The sequence below is a fragment of the Caloenas nicobarica genome, chromosome 4 (genome assembly GCF_036013445.1).
Source record: "Caloenas nicobarica isolate bCalNic1 chromosome 4, bCalNic1.hap1, whole genome shotgun sequence".
NCBI classification, from domain to species: domain Eukaryota; kingdom Metazoa; phylum Chordata; class Aves; order Columbiformes; family Columbidae; genus Caloenas; species Caloenas nicobarica.
This window is the reverse complement of record NC_088248.1, coordinates 2,930,221-2,950,775: the sequence shown is the minus strand read 5'-3', so window position 1 is coordinate 2,950,775 and position 20,555 is coordinate 2,930,221. Positions and strand designations below refer to the sequence as shown.

At 40.9% G+C, this 20,555-nt stretch overlaps 1 protein-coding gene across 2 annotated transcripts in view; it reads right to left on the bottom strand.

The window, feature by feature from the left end:
- The window catches only part of GRID2 (glutamate ionotropic receptor delta type subunit 2), a 570,960-nt gene that overhangs the window by 47,434 nt on the left and 502,971 nt on the right, over window positions 1-20,555 (bottom strand). For both annotated transcript variants that reach the window (XM_065634052.1, XM_065634053.1), the window contains one exon: window positions 7,102-7,268. In XM_065634052.1, the coding sequence (XP_065490124.1) occupies window positions 7,102-7,268 (167 nt within the window). The remainder of the gene's footprint in view (window positions 1-7,101; window positions 7,269-20,555) is intronic.

Genomic DNA, 20,555 nt, shown 5'->3' with positions numbered 1-20,555 from the left:
GAGCAACCTAGGTCAAGAGGCAGGAACCTTTGGCAGGTAGTGTTGGGATGGGATGGGCGAGTTAAACACTTATTTGTGGTTATACAGCTCTGTCAGCAAGACAGCTGCACGGCTGGATCCTTCCTATCTGCAGGGAAAGCTTTGCACTGACTTTCCACCCCGTTGTAAAGTCAAGGCTGCCGCCCAACTGAGCCAGACGTAGGAGTTAAACCCGCTCCTCTTGAGAGTGACGCGCACAAGCGTAAGAGAAGCGAGCCAGAAAACAAGAAAATGTACTGCAGGAAAGTGTGCGTTAACTGTCAACCTCACCTCTTCTTTAGGCATTCATCAAAAGGCAAGTTCTTGGAGGGAAGCCACTCACTGAGGCTTCTTTTAGCTTTACTGCCATCAGATTTATAACCAAGCAGTTTCAAATTCTGCAGCCGTGCACTCACTCTACAAAACTTTAAAACACATTAACAACTCAGCTTACAAGAAAGGTTGGATGAGCAACACTCCTTCCACTGACTGCACTGCACACACGTTGCTGAGTAATATCTGGTCATTTTACACGCCGAGTCCGTGGTGCCTAAGGCCACAGAAGTGGATAGAAAGCAGTAAGAAATAGCTTGCAAAGCGATATATACTGGCAATTTAACATCTTACAATTAGGTTGTTTTCTTTGGGGTGGTTCGTGGGTAACGATGGGGAATCAGTACGCATAAACAGCTTTCCTGGCTTGCCTTTCTGGAACTTTGATGCGGTGCCCTTTCTGAAAAGGAGCATTGATTAGGCAAAAGAGAAGGCCTGAAGCTCTCTTTTTCATGGCCCCTCTTTTCCAACGTGCAGCAACTCCTTCACCACAACATCCCTTGGATGCAGAGGTGCCTCCCCACGATGAAGCCAGCAGGTAACTCTCTAATTCTTACAGATCTGTGTTGTACAAAGGCAGGAAGACCTAATGCCTTTGCCTTAAGATTTTCTTTTCGTGCTTCATTTTAATACTGCTACTTCAGGATCCTTTAACTTACCCCATCAATTAATATTATGGTATATTTAAAAAGCCCACTAAAACTGCTCGCTGCCTTTATATGTTGTCACTAATTAATTATCCATTACGTGTCTATTACAAACTTCAGACCTGCTGCAGAATCTTTTAATCCACCTCATCAGTTAATATTACAGCACATCAAAAAGTCACTGAAGACTGTGTTTCTGTAGGCGTCTCCATCTCTTTCAACTTCTAACCAGAGACCTGCAAGCACCAGATGCACACCACCCGGAATCGATAAACCCCTTTTTTCCTGCTCTCACAAGGCGATGTGTGGGAGCCACATCTTCTCCGCAGTCCTACAGCCAGCAAGCGAGATGCGAACGGGTAACGAAGCCAGGAAAATGCTTGTGATGACGCTGCAGGAATCTTCAGAACCTGCGCTTAGTGGAGCGGGATGCAAAGGGACGACGTCGGATGGTCTGGTCCTCGGGGAACGCTATTAGCAACGTGCTCATACAGGATTGCAGAACATGGGAAGCCGGGATCAGATGGTCGTGGGCTTGGTGGAAAGAAGAAGAGAGAATAGCGGGGGGATGAAAGCTTTATATGAAGCAATGGACGCCTTTTTTAAAAATCAGAATGAAGCTACGTGTTTTCTTGCAACCTACTTGAGGTTACAGGTCTTCAAGCGTGGATTGGGAGCAGGCTGTGCAGAATGAGACCCGCTGTGCGTCCCAGCAGCACGTCCACAAGGTGAGTTACACGGCACCAAGGCCAACTGCGGTTTATCTCGGAGGACTTGGGCCAGGAAAAAGGAAGGTGGGTGTGTTTTGAGGTCTAGGGCCTGATGCAATTCTGAGTTTCACTCCTAGAAGTCAAGCTGTCTCCGCTTGGCTTGAAAAAAATGAGGATAGACTGTGTAATTTTGGACGGTCAAGAAATACTACATGGATATGTTACTACAGGGTTTTTTAATTTAGTATCCTTGCTATCTGAGAAACTATCTTGTTACTATGAGCTACTCTGAAGTTAAGGCTTTTCTTAACAGTGACTATGTCTGAATCAATTAAGACCGGACCCTCATTTCAGTTATATCAACTTGCAACATGATCTAAGGGCAGGCTCTAAGAATGAAAGTTTTCTATTTAAATTCAGGAGTTCGCTTCAAGTCCAGTAATTCTCCCAGCTTGCAAAGTACTCTGATTTTCTGGAAAATAAGAAAAAAGACCTTTGGAGGGGGATTTTTCTATTTTCCCTGCCGTATTATTCAGAATGTTACAGATACAGCTCAGAACAGTATTGCAGTCCTAAGTAAATGACAGAAGCAAAGGAAAGCTGAGCTCTTACTAAGGAATCCACTGCTCTTCTGATGATCACTGTATTTAACAATGAAAAATCCAATTAGATCATTATAGTCAGTCCTCTGCAGGGCTGTGACGTGATCACAAACTCTTATTTTACCCATAGTTAGTAAAAGATAAATCAGGTACTAAGGGCCACTTTCTAGCGTTTTCATTAAAAAAAAGCAAAAGGCGGGGGGGAGTGGAATCTCCTCAAAGAAAGGGGTACATAGTCCCAAGGACTCAGAAAAAGAAATCAAGGTAGTTAAAGAGGAGGTAATTTTCCTTGCACTGGAGTCTTTGGACATCAGTGACCTCCGAGGCACAGAATGAAAATCTAAGGAGAGAGAATTAATAGCGAGGAGCCAGGAAGAACACAGATTTATGACTCAGGGCAGGAACTTTCTAAAACTCAGGGTTTTGCTGATGAGATAAAAAGAGAAAATCTATACTATTTACTTAAAGCATAACTCTAATAATTTGCTAAGGGAGAGTCTGAAATGCTACACGATGGCTTTCCTCCTTGCCTCCAAAGTTTTGAACATCTGAGAGTGCAATGCCTGCTGCTAATGAGGTGTCTTTAGGCTTGCCACAGGGAAATCGTTATAAGTCTCCATTTCTTTTCCCCGCCTCCCAGGACAGAAAGAAGTGACTGGCTTTTCTAGCTGCAGCACAAATTCTTTGCCACCTTACATGATTTACGCCAAATTCAATCTGAGGTTTCTGCAGGTGCTATATGGTGGTTGCACCTTCCCTATAACACGCCATGGCATCTCACAGGTGAGCACCCGCGGGTATGTGACGGCTGCTGTTTCTTTCGGCGCACAGACAATTTATTAAGTGTCCGCAAGCCTGTGCTCGGCCGGGGTGAGTGCTATTTGCGCCGTCACCGTTTCCTCTTATTTAAAAGTTAAGTCACTGGGGCAGAATGCACATGGATGCTCTAGGGATATAAGGAATGCAAACCAACTACAGAGCTGAAAAGACTTCTCAACGGGTGCCAAATTTAGTGTCAGCGCCACAGTTCTTTATGAACCAAACGACACCTCCTCCTCAAGCTCTCCCAGGAAATTTGGCAGCTCCTATTATTAAAGCCCCTGTCATTACCCAGAAAGAAAAACAGAGAGAGAGAAAACTGACACGCTTGCCTGGAGGCTGCCGGTGCTCAGAAGGTTAAATCTTAGTCTTGGCAAAGAAAAGCGGACAGAAATCTACCCGAGCGCATCAACCATCAAACGTGTTTGCTAAGATCTGCAACACGCGAATAAAGTCACCAGGACACTACGACAGGTGCATCATTCAAACGTCACCCAGATTGTTTTCTGTATTATTTGTCCTACAGCCACACATCCATCCTCAGGATGGGCTCGAAGCACCTGTTTTCAGAGAGCATTAGGCACGGGATGGTCACGGGCACCACGTGGGACCCCAGTTGCCCACTTTACCATCCCAATACAGCAAAAAGCCAGTCCCATTCTGCGGCCAGAGCACTCGCTGCTGCTCCTGGCTTTGTTTTGGCCTAGAAGAGATTTTCTGCAGGGGAAAAGAAAGGTCTCAAAAGCCTTTACGGTTTCTTTCCAGTGCTTGCAGTTGCTTATCCTTCCCCTTCACCGAACCGTATCTGCACAAAATGCTTTTTTTCAAAGCATATGGATATTGCACTTTGAATGGTCTAACTTCTCTCACCAAAACCATTTTGTTCATCCCCAAAATGCTAGACTTCCTTGAGTCTGGAAAGAATAATCCTGAAGAGGGTTTCATCTTCTGTGTTGTGGCTGGAATTAATTTTCTAAAAGCCCAGCAAATGTGCACGGAGTTTCTAAGTGATGTGCACTTTGCCAGACTTTCCACTAATACTTCACTACACCCAAACTTGCATTTGTAAGAATAATTCTGATTTTAAACTGCACTAGTTAAAATACGTGGGAGCACTCACTCTTCCCTCTAAAGGCATCACCTTATATTTGTAAAATTATAAACACAATAGGACCCAATGCAAGCAAGTGTACCTCAATGGCAGCACATTCCCATAAGATATTTAAGCCTTAAACTTGTACCCGTGTTTCCTGCACTGAGACCAAAATCTCCTGTAAGCTTGTCAGACCTTTCACAGCTACACCCCAGGGATTTAACACTGCGCAGCTTATGGGTTTATATGAAATTTCATAAAAGGGAAGCCCTGTATTTTGACATAAATATATTTATTTGGGGAAAGATCAAGAAATGCCAGCATATTTCAAACAAGTTCCCTACTGCATTAAAGAACGTGAAATACTCATGTGAACATTTGCTAATCCTATACAGTGAAATCTATTTCCCTCTGTATTTAGCAGGTAGGCTGCAGCAGCTGAAGGTTGTTCAGCCTTTTCATTAGGAAGAAAAGTAAGGATGATTTGTGAAAACCACATGGAAGTAATCATAGGGAACGGTACTAGGTACGGCTTTTTAGAACAAAACCTTGTCAGCTACCTCGTAAGCATGCTTTCTCTTTCATGTGTTTGTTTCTTATATGGCGTTTCACGTCTTCAAACTGTAAATGTATATCTACGGACATAATTAGAGGTGCAATAAAATATGCTTTCATAATACAGAAACAAAAATTTAAAGGGCAGCACACATATTTCTAGAATATGTATCTCAGGCTCTCTAAATTCTCCAGTAGGTAGCATCCTAGCAAATTATAATTTTCCTGTTCAACCATTACTCTTGATCATGTATCGAGTCACTTGCTTGTCAGTGCTAAGTTCTGTGTATCTATTCAGACCCTCCTGTATCTCACAAATAATCCCTTTCTTCATCCACCTGAACTCTGATAATTATAGCAGGAGATGGAAAATGAGGCAATCTGAGTTCCTATGATCCCTGATGCCACCAGGGAAAAACATCTGACCTTGGCAATCCACGTAAGTCTCTTTATGCTACGGATTCCCTAAGCATTAAATGGAAATGGCCTTTACTTTCCACTGAGAGATGCTAATATTTGAATATTGCTTCCAAGATCTTCAGATAAAAAGAGCTATATACGTGCAAATTTTTATGCTTCTTTCTGCTTTCCTGCACCTTCAAGATATAATAATACACTGAAATGCTGAAATTTTGTTAGGAAATAAAATTGTACTTGGAAATGTCAGACTTGCACAGACCAATGATCCAGAAGTCGCTAAAGGCAGCGTATCAGAAGATGTAACTTCGCCTCTCCAGGTACCGAATACCGCAACGAAGATGACAATCGCTCACCAGAACCAGCCACGACCATTTCCCCCGTGAACTGAGAACCGTAACAAGTACATAAATGATGTCAGAACCAGGCCCTGAGGGGCACTTTGGATACATCCACCTTGACTTGGAGAGCGGTGGCAGCGGGGATGAAGAATGCCACCCAGCAGCCTCACTCCATTTAGAAATAAAGACACAGCCTATGAAACTCCCTTATGGCTTCAAATTTTTGTACTCAAGCCTACACGGGTAATACTCTGAAGGGGATGACTTAACACCTTGACTAGCACCCGAGATCTCTAACCGCTGGAAGCATTTCTGACAAAGATCACAGGAAGAAATTTTACACCTTTGTTTCGCATGGAGACCCCGAACATCACAGAGCCAGAGATTTTTAGCAGAGCCAGCCTGGTGATGGCTGGAATATTAAAGTATTCAGTAAATAACTGCCTATAATGTTGATTGCAATATAAAAAAGGAAATATATATTTCATTGAAATTAACTGCTTTGTTGACCCTGTGAGCTTTTGCACCATGTTACTGTTCTGTCAGCAGAAAATTCAGCCAAATCCCTCCCAATATAGAACAGATTCAAAGATTTCAAACCTTCTCTGTTCATACAATATGTGTGAATACAGAGTGATTCCCCTGAATTTGCATATCGTTACTTATGGACTACTTTTTCCCCCTATCTCATTCTATGGACTGAAGGCAAAGGCAACAGCATGAATGAAGCATATTCATATGACATAAAAGGTCGTGTTCATTATAGCAACCAAAGGAAATTCCATCACAGCAACTGTAAAATCTTGTTACATGCATCTAACACAAAACACTAGAAACTAGGTTGAGAATAGGTTCAGAATGAGAGAGGATCATGAGATTAGCCCACACGTTCTCCTAAAAGCCAGACTGCAAATATTACACTTTAAAAATATTTGGTCATTTTTACATTTCACACACATCTTGATTCAGGAATCAATACTAGACTGAAGTGTAAATACTGCAAAGGCATAATAGGTACATTTAACATAGGATTTCTGATCCTAGTAGAAACACAGTGCCAGAAGCATCTCCAGAGATCTCACTTTTGCAGTCCAAGGAATCAATTAGTACTGGGATAAGCATCTAAGCTTTTGGGTACTAACAGGAGTCTTTTCTCTGAAACATCAAATGTTGTTGTTCGTTCCCTTCAGTTTTTCCATCGGTGTCCAAGTTTACTCTTCTCTCTTTAAGAAAAGGCTTCTGTAACAGGAGGGGTTGACTTATGCTGTCCCACTATAACAAATGAATGAACTCTTTCCTCATTTTCCTGCTAATGAGGTTCAGCTTATCTCATTAACGTTTTCCAAAAGAAACAAGGACAATTCAAATAAGAGCAACATGAAGTATTTTCAATGCAGTTTCTAGAAAAGTGAATAATCCTGTGTCCCCGAGGAAACGAATGCCTATGTAAAAAATGAAGTGGACTGCAAGAACAAGATGCTTGTCCTTCAGAGAAAATTAGGAGGAGGTTTCATAGCTGAGAGATGCCTTCTCTTAGGACCTGTTCCTCCTTCTCCGAACCCTTACCTTTGTGAGAAGACATCTCGGTAGGGGCTGCCGTGCTGCAGCGCGATCCCGTATCCTCTGTCCGCAACCGTGTTCCCAACCGTGTAGAAGGAGCAGTCGGCGTCGTTGATGGCCACGTACTCCAGCACCGCCGCGTCCCACACAAAGGCGTAGTTCCCATACTTCACCTGCGGTAAACAGACGAAGAGCTCAGACTATGGACTGTCAAGCCCCAAAAGGAGGTGAGGGCACCTAAAAACGCGGCAGTTTCAGCATAATCTGTTCTTTAAAGACAGTGAAGTTGGGTGCCCAACAGTTATCAGCACAGAAAATGCCCTGTGACTGGTGCAACATGGGACTTTGGCTGATTTTTCTAAGATTTTTCTTGGAGCCATAAAAATAACCGCGTAGAGAGAAAGCAGGTGTTCGCATTGGGAGAAGCGTGGGAGGGTGGGCACGGCCATCCAGATGGAAGACCACCCTTCAACATGGCCCAGGTTTCAGTCATGCTTCAGGTTGCCATAGATGACATGAACACCCATTTGTCTTTTGGGCTCTGTGCATGACTGTGGGCAAGATCATGCCAATTAGATTTTTTGGGATTATTTTTCTCAGCATGAAGGGTTTTCGCATATCTTCACTGACTTTTCTATAGCAAGATCATGTAAGCCATTTTAACTGTTGGACTAAGACAAATCAAAAAGACTCATTATCTTGAAAAGCTTTCGAAGTAACATTTTACTATCCGTTCACATTTGAAACAAATCCAGATTTGCCTTTTCATTTAAATACGAGATGTATACAAAATTTCAGTATTTGTTCAGAAGCAAGCTTTTAAAAACAGAAATTCAGTCTAAATCAATCCTTCCCTATTTCAGTGAATTTCTGCTTTCCAGTCAAATCAAGTTTTTCTGAAAAAAAAAAAAAAAAAAATCTCTAGCTGCTCTACCAGATCTTTTACTGGTTTTCCGTTCCATTGATCTCTGTGTCAAACCTAAAGAATCATCGTGCTTGTTTTCTGACCCTTTGCGTGGCTCACTCTCTATGCCATATTAGCCAACTAAGCTGTAAAACTAGGCTGAACCCACTGACTTTGTGCATCTAATGGGAATAAATATGTGACAGCTAAGCGAAAAGCAAACGAAACGCAAAAAGGCCATCTGAGGCCAGGCAATCCAGAGAGAATTCAGAACCAAGTCAGCATATCAAAATAAGCAATGTCAGTACATCATTTAGATTAGGCTTTGACAATGTAGATTATGTTTTTAAAGACTGTTTACATATAAAAACTACTGAAGCAAGCCACGGCGGCTGCTTGCTCACAAGATGTAGTGCGCAAGGAACGATTGCATTTGGGACACATTCCTTTTCATGCATAATCAATCTGAATTAGGCACTGCAGGCCTGGAAAGGGAACTCTTCCTATTGCCATTCACAGATATGGTACCGGGAAGATTCGTGCAGATTTTGGAACAGGAATGGAGCCATATTATCTGTGGAATCCGAATAATCGGCGGATAAAAAAAGTTATTTTCAAAATACGCACAGATACAAATGCAGGACTGGGTCGGTTTTAATCTTCAGGCTCTGAAAATGAAGAGAAGCTGCCAAATTCATGTACACTGGGATTAAGTTACAAAAGACGTACCCATCATTAACCCATTGACATGAGATAGACACTTTCTCACCACCTGCAAAACGAGGGGATATTTTTCGAGTTTTAGATCCTTCTGCATGACAAGAGGGAGACAGAAGATTCAGTAACACGTTGTTTAGAAGCAGAGCGCTTAGTTTATATTTAACTAATCATTAATAGATGTATTGTAAGTAAGAAACTAAACAATTCTAACTAACATAATTTATTTCTTAGTATAGATGTATTATACGTCAACATTTTCAAAAATTGTAATGCATATGTAATAATTATGTGAAAATAAGCAACACAAGAGCATTCAGTCTTTGGAGCACTTATGGAGGATGATCGCCGGTGTTCCCCAGCGCTGATAAAATAAACAACGACACTTAACAGTATAATTGACTCTGCTGTTAAGTTTATTTCTTTGTTTCAAAAACAGTCAAGAAAGTTGGTTTTTTGTGGTGGTTTTTGTTGTTGTTGTTTTTTAACCTCCCAGTGGAGTTGTAGGTCTATCTAAATGGCCAGAGAATGAGGGACAGACGTGAACTCACTGTGAACAAACAATACAACTTGTATGCTTGCCTTATAGGCACTGCAATTCACAGAGCTCTTCCTAGCTTGGGTTTGCACCAGGGCACTTGCTCTGATGTTCCTACAAGCACCACTTGGCTGAGAAACAGACGGCATGACTGAGAAAAAAGCCCGTCCTAGGAGTATTTAAAAGGATAACGACTCAGCCTGGAAGAGTCGCGACGTGCAGGCAGCAAGGGAGGGAAACGGGAGACAAAAGCAGAAGATCAGGAGGGGGGAGATGAATCCCGAGAAGGCTCGAATGGACTTTCCGAACAAAGGAATTAAGGAAAGGTGGGGGTTCAAAAAGATGAGTAATTTTCCACGCAGGGAGATAACCTTTGAGGCGATGGCAAGAGCAGAGGGTTACGTTTTGACACCTGCTTTTGTCCTAACCCGCCCTTTTAACATCCTAGCGCATTGTATTCACCTAAGTGCTTGCAAAGAGGCTTCTCAGCTGGCCAGGAAAAAATCTCTTGATTTGGCTGCCTTGCTGTAAAACAACTCGCAGCGAGAATATATAAAAGCGGTAAAAGCGCCTACTGTCAAGAATATCTGTGACGAAGGGGTATATATAAGATCCTTAGAGCAGACCTGATAATATCACAGTTGAGGTTCCCACAAAGATTACTTTTCGTAGATAAGATCACAGTGAGCTTCAAAGTGCACCGGGCAGCGAAGAGATTGACGAGCCAGAAGGGATCATCCCGGTCGTCTATCTTCAACACATGATTGCTCCGTGCAATGAAATACATGCTTTTTAGCATTTTTGCCCTATCCATTTACAAACCTAGGGAATTCAAATCCATGAAGCAAACCTAAGTTGCAACTGTCAGGCTTGCAATCGCTCTCTTTACAGAATTTCTCCTCAGTCTAACAGTTTTGATTGCTATTCAACATATTTATATTTTTTTAAAATAACTTGATGTCAGTTACTTTTCCTTCTGCAGTTCTAAATACTGTCACTTTGGGGCTAACACCCTTCAATTATTGATGAACCTTTCTGTTACTTAGCTGGGCTGGATATAACTTTCTTTAATCTTTCCTCGCAAATCTTATAAATGAGAAAAACACCTGTGTCGCTAAGAGAGAATCAGTTATCTGGCAGTTCAGGAGGCACACGATCCCCGTTCAGCGTATCCTTCTTTGAGAGTCATAGATTCTAAGGGGTAGCTATACTGTGAAAAGGGGAGATGATGCTCTGCGTGAAAGGAGAAGGGAATTTCAGAACAAAATGTCAATCAGAACCCTATGTCCTTCTCTCCCCCTTACTTTGAGAAGCATATATTTTGTAGCTTTCCATTTTTGTAGACTTCCGCTTCGGGCCTCAAAACGAACAGCAAAAATTCCAGCTCTGCATTATGAAAAAAAAGTTAAGGAGCTTACAGTCAGTCAATTATGGGGGCTGAACGAAAGCAGAACCTCCTTGGAAAAAGAACCAGTTCGTCATAATATATATAACTCGCTACTCGCAGAAGATCTGCATCCCTCATTCTCCATTTGCACATCGTTATATTGGCGTTTTTTTCCAGTCCACCAGGGAGAACCAACACTTTAGGGCATCCCGCCTGTCAGGACGGCAGAGGCTAGCAAGATTTTTGGAGTATCTGATGACTATTGCCATAGCGAAAGAAAAATTACAGGCAAAATTGAACCTGCTAGTGGTTCATCAGGGTATGTTGAACTCACGCGCTGCACTGGTTAAGTGAAACTGGGACGTTTTGTGAGCAATTCCAACGGAGTTACCGTAAAGAGCTGTTACACAGAAGGGGGGCCATCGGCACATAGAAGGTAAAATATTTCTATAAGGATGTTGATATTTTTATTTTCTATCACTGCACATTTACGAGATTTTTATTTGCTGAAGCCTTGCCTGTAGATATCAGTTAAAATTTATCTTTGATGACTCCGCCAAACCCCAGTTATATGAGGAAAGCATTTAGAGCCACTACACTGTTGCGTATGCACATATTTTACACCAACACAGATGTGGAGAGTATTTCTCCTTATAGGCAACCCATTCATGCAGGGTAAGCTGAATAATTTATTTGTGTACCACTCCAGCATCCTAAACCCACATTTCTAGGTCTAGAAAATTATACATTTCAGAAAAAAAATAATGGTAAATAAAAACCAAGCAACTACTGCAATTTTTCATGCTTGAATTCTTGGACAATATCTTTTCTGTATTTTAAAATCCTTTTAAAAAGAAATACAAAGAATCCTCATGAAAGAAAATAAGTATACATGAGAAGCAGCAGGTTAAACAGAACGGGTAGTTATTTTTCTGGCAGACATCTTTAAAATATTTCATTCTGCATAAAATATGTTATAATAGTTTTAAGGCCAGGGAAATCTTAAGTTTTAACTGATTAAAATGATATTAATTTCCCGTACTCCATGGTACAAAACAGCCTCGCCAAGGCTGCTATTACATGAGGAATGAAGAAGAGGGAACAAATTTGAACAAACACTTGCAAATATACAAGTGAGAGCTCATATACATCATGTGGATATTGTACTCCAAAATGGAAAAAGGCAGAGATAAAATTTGTGGTGGAAGCTTAAATCTAGATGTTTATGCTTTCGGATGTTGCCAAACATTCACAACAGAGGCTGTTTTCACAGGAAAAGGGAATGGAAACACATTGATCTCCGTAATCCTCTTCTAAGAGGCCAATAAAGTTGCTGTTTATCGGACTGAAGCAGAAGTCAGTTCTTCTGCCTTCAGAGAAATTCTCATTTGCTGATCTGTTTTTCTGCAGGGGCAAAGGTTTCAAATTTTTGGGATCTGCAGAATTTGGAGTGAAATGCAATCCTGCAATCCAGGAGGCAGAAAATGAATCTGTCTGACAGCTCTCTCCAGTATATGATGGGAGGGACATCCCCACAGTGCTATTAGAGCACAGAATAAACATTCTTTTATACATAAAACTCTATTCAGTCACCAAGGCGAGCGGCTAATTAAATAACAATAATAACGACAACCCTTTAGCATGTCATTTTGAAGAATCTATAGCAAGATATTTAGATTCAGGGGGCACTATTTGACAAACACTGAAACTTATTCTTTGGACTTATTCAAACAGAAAAGTGCGGAATCATTTCTAAAAGCGTTATTGAGATCGTGCCCAGGAGTGAAGAGCAGCAGGAAATGAAACACCGGGGAGCTCAGGGGAAGAAAGAAGAGGTTAGAAATCCCAGCCTCGTCTCCTCTTCAGCATGAAGTTTATCTTTCATTACATTGTCGTATCAGCTTCAACGGCGTGTCTATTTGCTCCAGATAAAACTTCATCAGGAAAAGCATTAATTCCTCATAAGCAACTTGCCAAAAAAAAGCTTCAAGATCACACACCCGCTTGTTACACTGGGCAGGCCTTGAATAATTCATCCGGAATTAGAACAATTACTCAGGTAAGAGAGCTCTGTAACGAGAGGGCGCCTTGGTGGTAGAATTGCTCCATTGCTCGGTGCGTTCACATTTTGCCACTGTAATTAAACGCATCTTATAAGGTACAAGAAAGCAAATAACAAGCAGAGCGGAGGCCAATCAAAGGTACAATTTCTGAGAGCAGAGAACGGAGCCGGCAGCTCCTGCAGGTAATCACAGCAAAGCACTGAACAGGCAGCAGATCACGCTGATCGCTGACATGCAGCTGAACCGCAGGTTCTTTATGGCCAGCATTAATTTCAAATGGATGAGAAACAGGAGAAAAAAACAATAGGAAAAAAAAAAAAACGCAGCAAAGCAGACCTTGGAAAGGTAAGGAACAACTTTTTTTTTTTTTTTAATATGCCAGCGTCTGATTTATTTTATGACAACTTAGTGCTTCCAGATATTAACAGAGAGTATTTTAAGGGTATCAGCAGTGAAGGTCATATACACAAATTATACGAAAGCACTTCAGGTTCCCCAGTAATCTAGATCTGCAGTAGCCAAGTGGCAGTCTCAATAACGAGGCAAATTTCAACCAAACATCAAAGTGACTCCTCCCTTCTGATATATCTGTAGTTTTGTGGCAGTGAATTCCTAACAAAAGAGCATCTAAATGAGGAAACGTACACAGATCAATCCTCTTAATTTGGGTGAAAAAGTAAAATTCTGTGGATTAAAGTATCATGGAGAAGATAAATGCAGGTGAATTTAGAGAAACAGCATCCCTCTTTAAATTTAATCGATCCAGCGTGACACTAACTGAAGGGTTCTTGTCCTCATGCTTTACAATAGAAGCAGAGTCAATCTAAGCGCAATTCTTGGGCAGCGTTCCTTATTCAATGAAATACTTAGTGAATAGCAACTGCAAGGATAGAAAAACCATCAAAATTCAAAAAACTACTCATCAGAACCATTCGCCATTTCTAAGAGAACTTCCACTACAAGAAAATTCTTTGCAAAACTGCCAATGTTACTGAAAAATCCTCTAGCAAAAGCTCATTTGAAACACACAGTTTCATTTCAGAAACTTATTTTAAAGAAACTGACTTGACTTTCAGTTTTTTATGTTCCTTATACAAGAGCTCTGACCGCTTTCGTAGTGGTAACGGGATTCGGGATGCCCCTCTACTCACGCAAAATAATTTCACTGTCTTGTTTTGAACCATTTTGTCCTTCTGTCTTCGATAAGCATCTCTTGCCCAGGTTTTTTAAGAGCCATTATTGTTCTAACATCTGGGTTTCTAACGCCACCACGCTGCCCATTGTCGCTGGCTTGTCAGGTCTTTGGAGACCCTGCTCCTGAACACGTTTTAATCCCTGGCTACAACCTGTGCAGGCATTTTCACTCATCTAAGGCTAAAGCATTCATTTTGCACCCCTCTGTAAATAACAAACGAAGCGCAAGTCACAGGCTCCCATTATATTTGTTTCTAATTCATCCTGACCTGCCCACACGATAGCTCAGATGTCAGAAATGAGTTTATAGTTGACAGAACTAAGAAGGAGCAGCCAAGTGTCAACCAAAAAAAAAAAATTGTTGTAAAACAATCACTTAATTCTTTATCGTGATGGAGGATTTGTTCAGGACTGATATTTTTCATGAAAGATTTCTAATCCCTTCTTTCCCTTGAAACAGAAATCAATAGAAATTCCTGGGCAGTACACTTGACGCAAACGCAGAGAGATAATGTTAAACACGGAGCTTTTGCTTGAAGAAAGTGATAAATCGAGCTGGGCAGAAATCGGTTATCTGTCTGCACAAGGAGTTTCAAGAGTTTGAATTAAGGAAAATTGTCACAAATTTTGGGACCAAAACCAGTTAAGAAATCCAAACTGGATAACATTTAATTCCAAAAAGTTGATTTCTACCTGAATTATTTTCCTCGCAATGGATTAACATTTCAAAATGAAAAAAACATTTTGATCAATAGTTAATAACTCAATATGGAAACATTCTATGATATATTGACAACTGTAGAACTTCTAAAGACAAGCATTTTTTAATAAAAATACCTCTTTCCTTACACATTTTCAACTACTGTAACAATCCAGCGGATAAATCCCTTATGACAACTAAGTCTGGTTTAGTAGTTATATATTTGTGGGCACCTTAACAATCTAAACTTATATAAATAGATTCATTAATTGAATAAGCAATTGTATTTCCTGCTTCACTCTAGATTTCCCATAAGTTTGGAAAACAGTGGAAATTATGTCTCCTCATGTTCTGCCCAAGTCTCTCAGATTCAAACTCGGACAAAATGCACCATGAAAACTCATCATATCATAAACAAGAAGAATAGTTCTTTGGTAAATATAATGCAATTAGTCAGCCAGTCTTACTTATTTACTTAATTTGAATGCGATGTGTATACTTTGTGTCAGTCGCATTCTTTTGAAAAATACGATCCAGCTGGGTCAAAGTCAAGTACTTCTCCTAGTCTTACCGTATTAACAAAAACGCCAAGGTGTCTTTGAGAAGAGCAAGGAGAAAAGTGGAGTTAAAATATTCGTGGAATGGAAAAAATGATGGCACAGGGATTTTTCAGTTTTAATTGCGATGATACAATGCAAGCAGCCGGTTTGCCTTCTTAAAATGCAGTAGCATATCACCTAGAATTGGCAGTGTCAGTTGAGATGTACTTAGTTACACGATGCACTTGCAAATCAGGTATTTGTGCACGCAGCATTGAAAGCTAAGTGCCCAGCTAATCACGTACACCGGTGAACATCTTACTCCAGTGACTGAAATTATTTCATTAGTTAGCAGCAAACAATGGGGAAGCAAAATGAAAAACATGAGCAGCAGCATCCTAAAATCATCACCTTGATGTTTCAGTGCTTCATCCAATGTACAGCAGGTATCACCCAGCATCTGTGTGGGGATGGCTTGGAAAATGCCACTACCCTTGTTAGGAAACGTAATCTCATTTAGTGCCTTTTTATTTATTTTGCTGAAAACCAAATTAGACTTTGACCATAAGAAGAATGAATACCTAAACTGATGGTTAATTGTTAGTTACATTTACGCCACAACCTAACTTAAAAAATAAATTCTCTTTTACAGAACGATGCCATGAGAGGGAGACTACATTGGGCAAATATATACTAAATGCGGTGAAGAACTGCAGTTTCTCTCTGGCTTTTGAACGCACAGAAACAGCTGTGCAGCTGGAGATACATCTCCTTTCTCTGCTCAGTTATATTGAAACGTCATACGCAACTTCACACACGTGGGTTCTTCTTCTGAAAACATGATCCCTTCGGACACCAATGGAAGGCGTAATTCCTACCGATGGACGTCTACACCAACTCCAATGTAAAACCTTTGTTGCTGTATCTTTCACTTGAGATTTTAGAAAAAAGTTTAATTCACAAGATGTAACAAGAAAGCAGAGGAAATACAATGCCAGGAAAATATATCCTCCTTTTCCTTATGTATGACATTATCTATGAAGAGTGTGTTTTACTGTAGCTGAAGAAGATAAAACCACAACAATATTTTATCTTGTCTCTTTTGACTTCTTTTTAGCTGTGTTTATGCTTTTTGTCATATTTCAAATTATTTAGAGCCCAATAATGCAAGTTCAATGGGAATCTAAGGCCCAGTACAGTCATCTACATTTGGCAGCTACTGAATAAGTAATAATTCAATGGACTTACTCTGTACCTACACGGGCCACATACTCAGAGCAGAGCTTAGGATGAAGCAAGAGACAAAACAGAGATCTGCAAGGGCATAAAATACGGCAAGTGCATTATAAAAAGAAAGAAAAATCTACAGATTGAGTATAATATAATGATTAAATCAAAACTGCAGTCACATAAAACTTGTCATGGGGTGTTAGAAAAGTCCCACAGCTTACAAACCGCGTCAAGTTGCAACAACTACAACATTCTGAAAGCTGTAGAGAATGTGTGCAATATCAATCACGAAGGGACACAATAAAACTTGACACAGTATCTGTCAAAAAGTGCACCATGTAAAAGTCTATGGGGACTAAAGAAACTCCACCAGGCCTAGGACGACTATTAGAAAGAAATTCAAAACAAACTTTCTGCAAGTTTCTCTGTTATTGGGATGTGACTTGTCTTTGTCCAGCTAGGAACGCATCTGCATGATACTTGATGTTACGTAAAGTAATTCTTGCTTTTATGAGATTTTTTTCCCTGCACGTTACTCAGTTCATGAGGTCTGGAACAGTCAAGTCAGCTTCCAAACACAAAGGGAGCTGAGGTCCACTCCTGGCTGGTTTAAATGGATGCCAGATTTGAGCTAATGACTTCTCATGCTGGATGTAGGGAGATACTCACTCAGAAGATGTGAGACGGTGCTGTAGAAAAGACAGGGCAACCCTTTCAAGACATGTTCTGGGAAGGTGGAGAGATGTGTGGAGAAACTAGCTGAACTGGGCGATCCAAGATTTTGAAAAGCAGAACGTAAGTTTGGGAGTGGAGAGGTACAGCGAGAAGGGCAGTAAAATCCATCAGATGCCAAGAATTTGTGTGATCTTGAGTTACAGGCTTGGCGGATGTTTCCACTTCTATTCACTAAACTTCATTCTAATTTTGCGAAACCGCTACCACGTTTGCTAATGAGAGGAGACTTTCAGCACCACGGCATGAGATCGTTATTGGCATCTACGGAAAGACAAAATCGTACCCTGAGAATTTTCCACAACTGTTGTTATTCCCAAACATATCTTATATGTCATTATTTTACCTGGAATTTTGGTATGAGTTCTTTAGATTTATTTTCTGGTTTGTCTGCTTTGATTCCTTTCTGTGATCTCATGTCATGTTTTATTTTCTGTTGTTCTGCTCTCTTTGTTGTGTTCCATCTGCCACTTACTTTGTTAAATCCAAAATGATTTAACGATCAAGCTAATCAAGAATAAGATACTGGTTTAAAGAAAACCATCTCTCTCATTTAGCTTTCGGCACAACTACAGCATAAGCAAAAATGTTCAATTTAATAACAGCATCATCTGAAGGACTGAAAGCATTTTGCAAACTTTCATTAACTGGTGCTCACGTTTTCCGTTTGTGAGAAATTGTTCCCGCCTTTGCTGTTCCCACCTGCCCGATCTGTACCTACAATTTTGTGTGTTGTCCCCAGACTATGCTGTGAACTGCAACACTTGGGACTCCAAGGGACATTCACATAACAACTTGCGTGAAAAGACAAGACTTGAGCAAAACGTTAGCACTCGATTATTTTTTTCAGTGCCTCCCAGAGGTCACAAATTCAGACGGTTTTGGACCAAGGTATGTTGCAGTACCCTGGATCAATCGCTAGAAAGATGTCCTGGCCATCCACCTCTTCTACAAAGGAACACTCAGGAACTGCAGCCCGCACTTAGTGGAAGGCTGCCGAGAAATTTTAAGGTTTCCTGGGAATTAGGGACAAGACTCACTAATAAGAAGGTGCCGTGTTCTAGGTTCGTTTACTTACAGGTTGAGAATTCTTGCGAGAAAGGTATTACAAGGAAATCCTGTCCCGAGGTCAGAGCGATAAAACAACCAAAGCTTCTGCTCTTTGACGTTATGACCAGAACCCCTCGGTACTTACAGACTTGTATAACGCAGCTGCTCATCTACTCTTTTTTTCATTACAGACTCATTATATTTTCCACCCATCCCAATGCAGCCCCTGGTATTTATATCCCTCCCTCTTCTACATTCAGCAGGGAATGGAGCCTGTTTTATTTGATTAACCAGCCATTCTGCAAACAGCCACAAACACCAATCAACCCCCGTGCAGTGGGAAAGCTTTAGAGCCGGGAATGGTAAAAAACAACCCTCTCCTGCCATTGCGGTCCCAGCCAGGGAGTTGTGCAGTCTACCTAGATTTGGTATTTTATGCAAAATGACAGAGCTATGAAATGTGATTACGGCCTGTTTAAAATGCTTCTTAAAATACTCTGTGTGGCACTTTAATCCTCTCCTCCCATAGCTTGGCTATTAAAAAGAAACTGATTTATTGTAGCCACGTTTTCGAACCGGACAACTCCGCCACCTAATTCAAATACAAAGAGACATAAACTGCTTGCTGGCAATTTAACTAAAGAGAATAAAATAGTGGAAAAAACACAATTCTCATTACTCTTCAGCCCAAGGAAAGATTCTGCTTATTTAACAGAAGAATTTTATCTTTATTTTTAGTTGACATACTTTTAGAAAGCCAGCTTGCCTACCTGGCATACCTTGCTCAACGCTGTGCTGTTACTTCTAAATTATTAACTTGACGGCTGGGAAGTGCACTCCATCTACATTTCTTTCCAAGAAAAGCACTCAGAAAACATCTCAGAATCAGGTCAGTAAAAGATAGTAGCAGGAGGCATCTTAATGTATGCTATAGAATAAAACCACATTATTATGTTTGGCTTTCTAAGGATTTTGCGCTGTGTGAAAGGTGCCAGGTGAATGCCAGGCAACGAAAGGTCTTCTGTCATTTCCATTTGTCGATGTCTATGCGAGCGCACCACTGACACATGCCAGTCTTGCAGGTTTGAGGAACCGCAGAGAGAAAACTGAACAGGTTTTAAAGCCCCTGAAATATTTAGTGGGAGTTAAAGAGACGTGTTTTCATTTCACATCGCTCCAGAGGAGGTAAGTGAATAAGGCTCAGACCTTAGCGCAGCCTGACAGCCTCTGCACTGGAGACTTTCTGCTTCCTGCCAGTCTTCTTTAAAGAAAGAACCTCCTACAGCCCAGCCTTAGGATTTTGTTGGCATGAGTACGGCTTAAGCCCCAAAAACTTCATCATCTATTCTACCACTCTGCTTAATGTGATGCCAATTATTTTCGTGCAACAACTATCCAGTTTGAACCACTAGATCTGGTGCTTCAAACTGGTCCTCTTCCTCCTCTCTTCCTCCTTAAACACGACATAACCCCTTTTTTTTTTTTTTTCCTCAAAACACTTGGGGTTCAATAAATAGTTATGCTCCAACAAAATACAGTTTTACTAGAATATTTCCCGCTATGTATAATCAGAAGACTGAGGGCAATATCAAAAAGCAGCCAGCAACAAAAGTCTGCTCAGTCTCCAGTCTCTCAAACCAGATGTTTTAAGATCAGACCCTGGAGATCTCTCTGGCTCTACAGCCTGTACTTGCGTTCAAACGCACGTAGGTATTTTGAAGCACAGACCTGGGGTGTGTAAACACAAAGCACCATTTTGGGGATGCATAGGTGAAATGTTGGCTTCCTGTTTCGTATTTGAAAAATCAGCCTTTTCTGAGCTTCTCTCCCCAAACATTCCTGGCCTCTGCAGCTCATATACGGAAGGCAGAACATGATATTTTGGTTTTAATTGAGAGAGTAACATATAACAGAACTTCCATTTTGCTGCAAATCTATCTGTAAAGGCATCTCCTGTTTTGCACTCTTTACTAAAGCCCAGATTTTTCTCATAAGGTGGTTTGTAACAGCACCCACGAGAGCTGTTTCTCTTCCAGACCTCCCCTGCGCTAATGCATAATATATGTGCTCGTCACATAGTAAATACTCAGAAACCTTTTCCTTTTTAATGGAATGTGACAATAGCATTACTGTTAGATCCAAATATGCACAAATTAAGCTACTTGTTTGTAGGGGTGGGTTGAGCATCCTTTCTAACCCTTTCTAACAGGTGCTTCCTTAGAGAACACTTCAGCAACAAATAATGCCAGCAAAAAAACCTCCTTTGAGCATTACCCTGACACACTCACGCTCAGCTTTTACAACCACGGACTCAAAATGCACTCTTTTTCTTAAATTATTTCTTAATTGCTAGTTTTCTTACTCCCTGCTCCCTTCCAAGATTTCCCATCCCCTAAAAACCCCAGC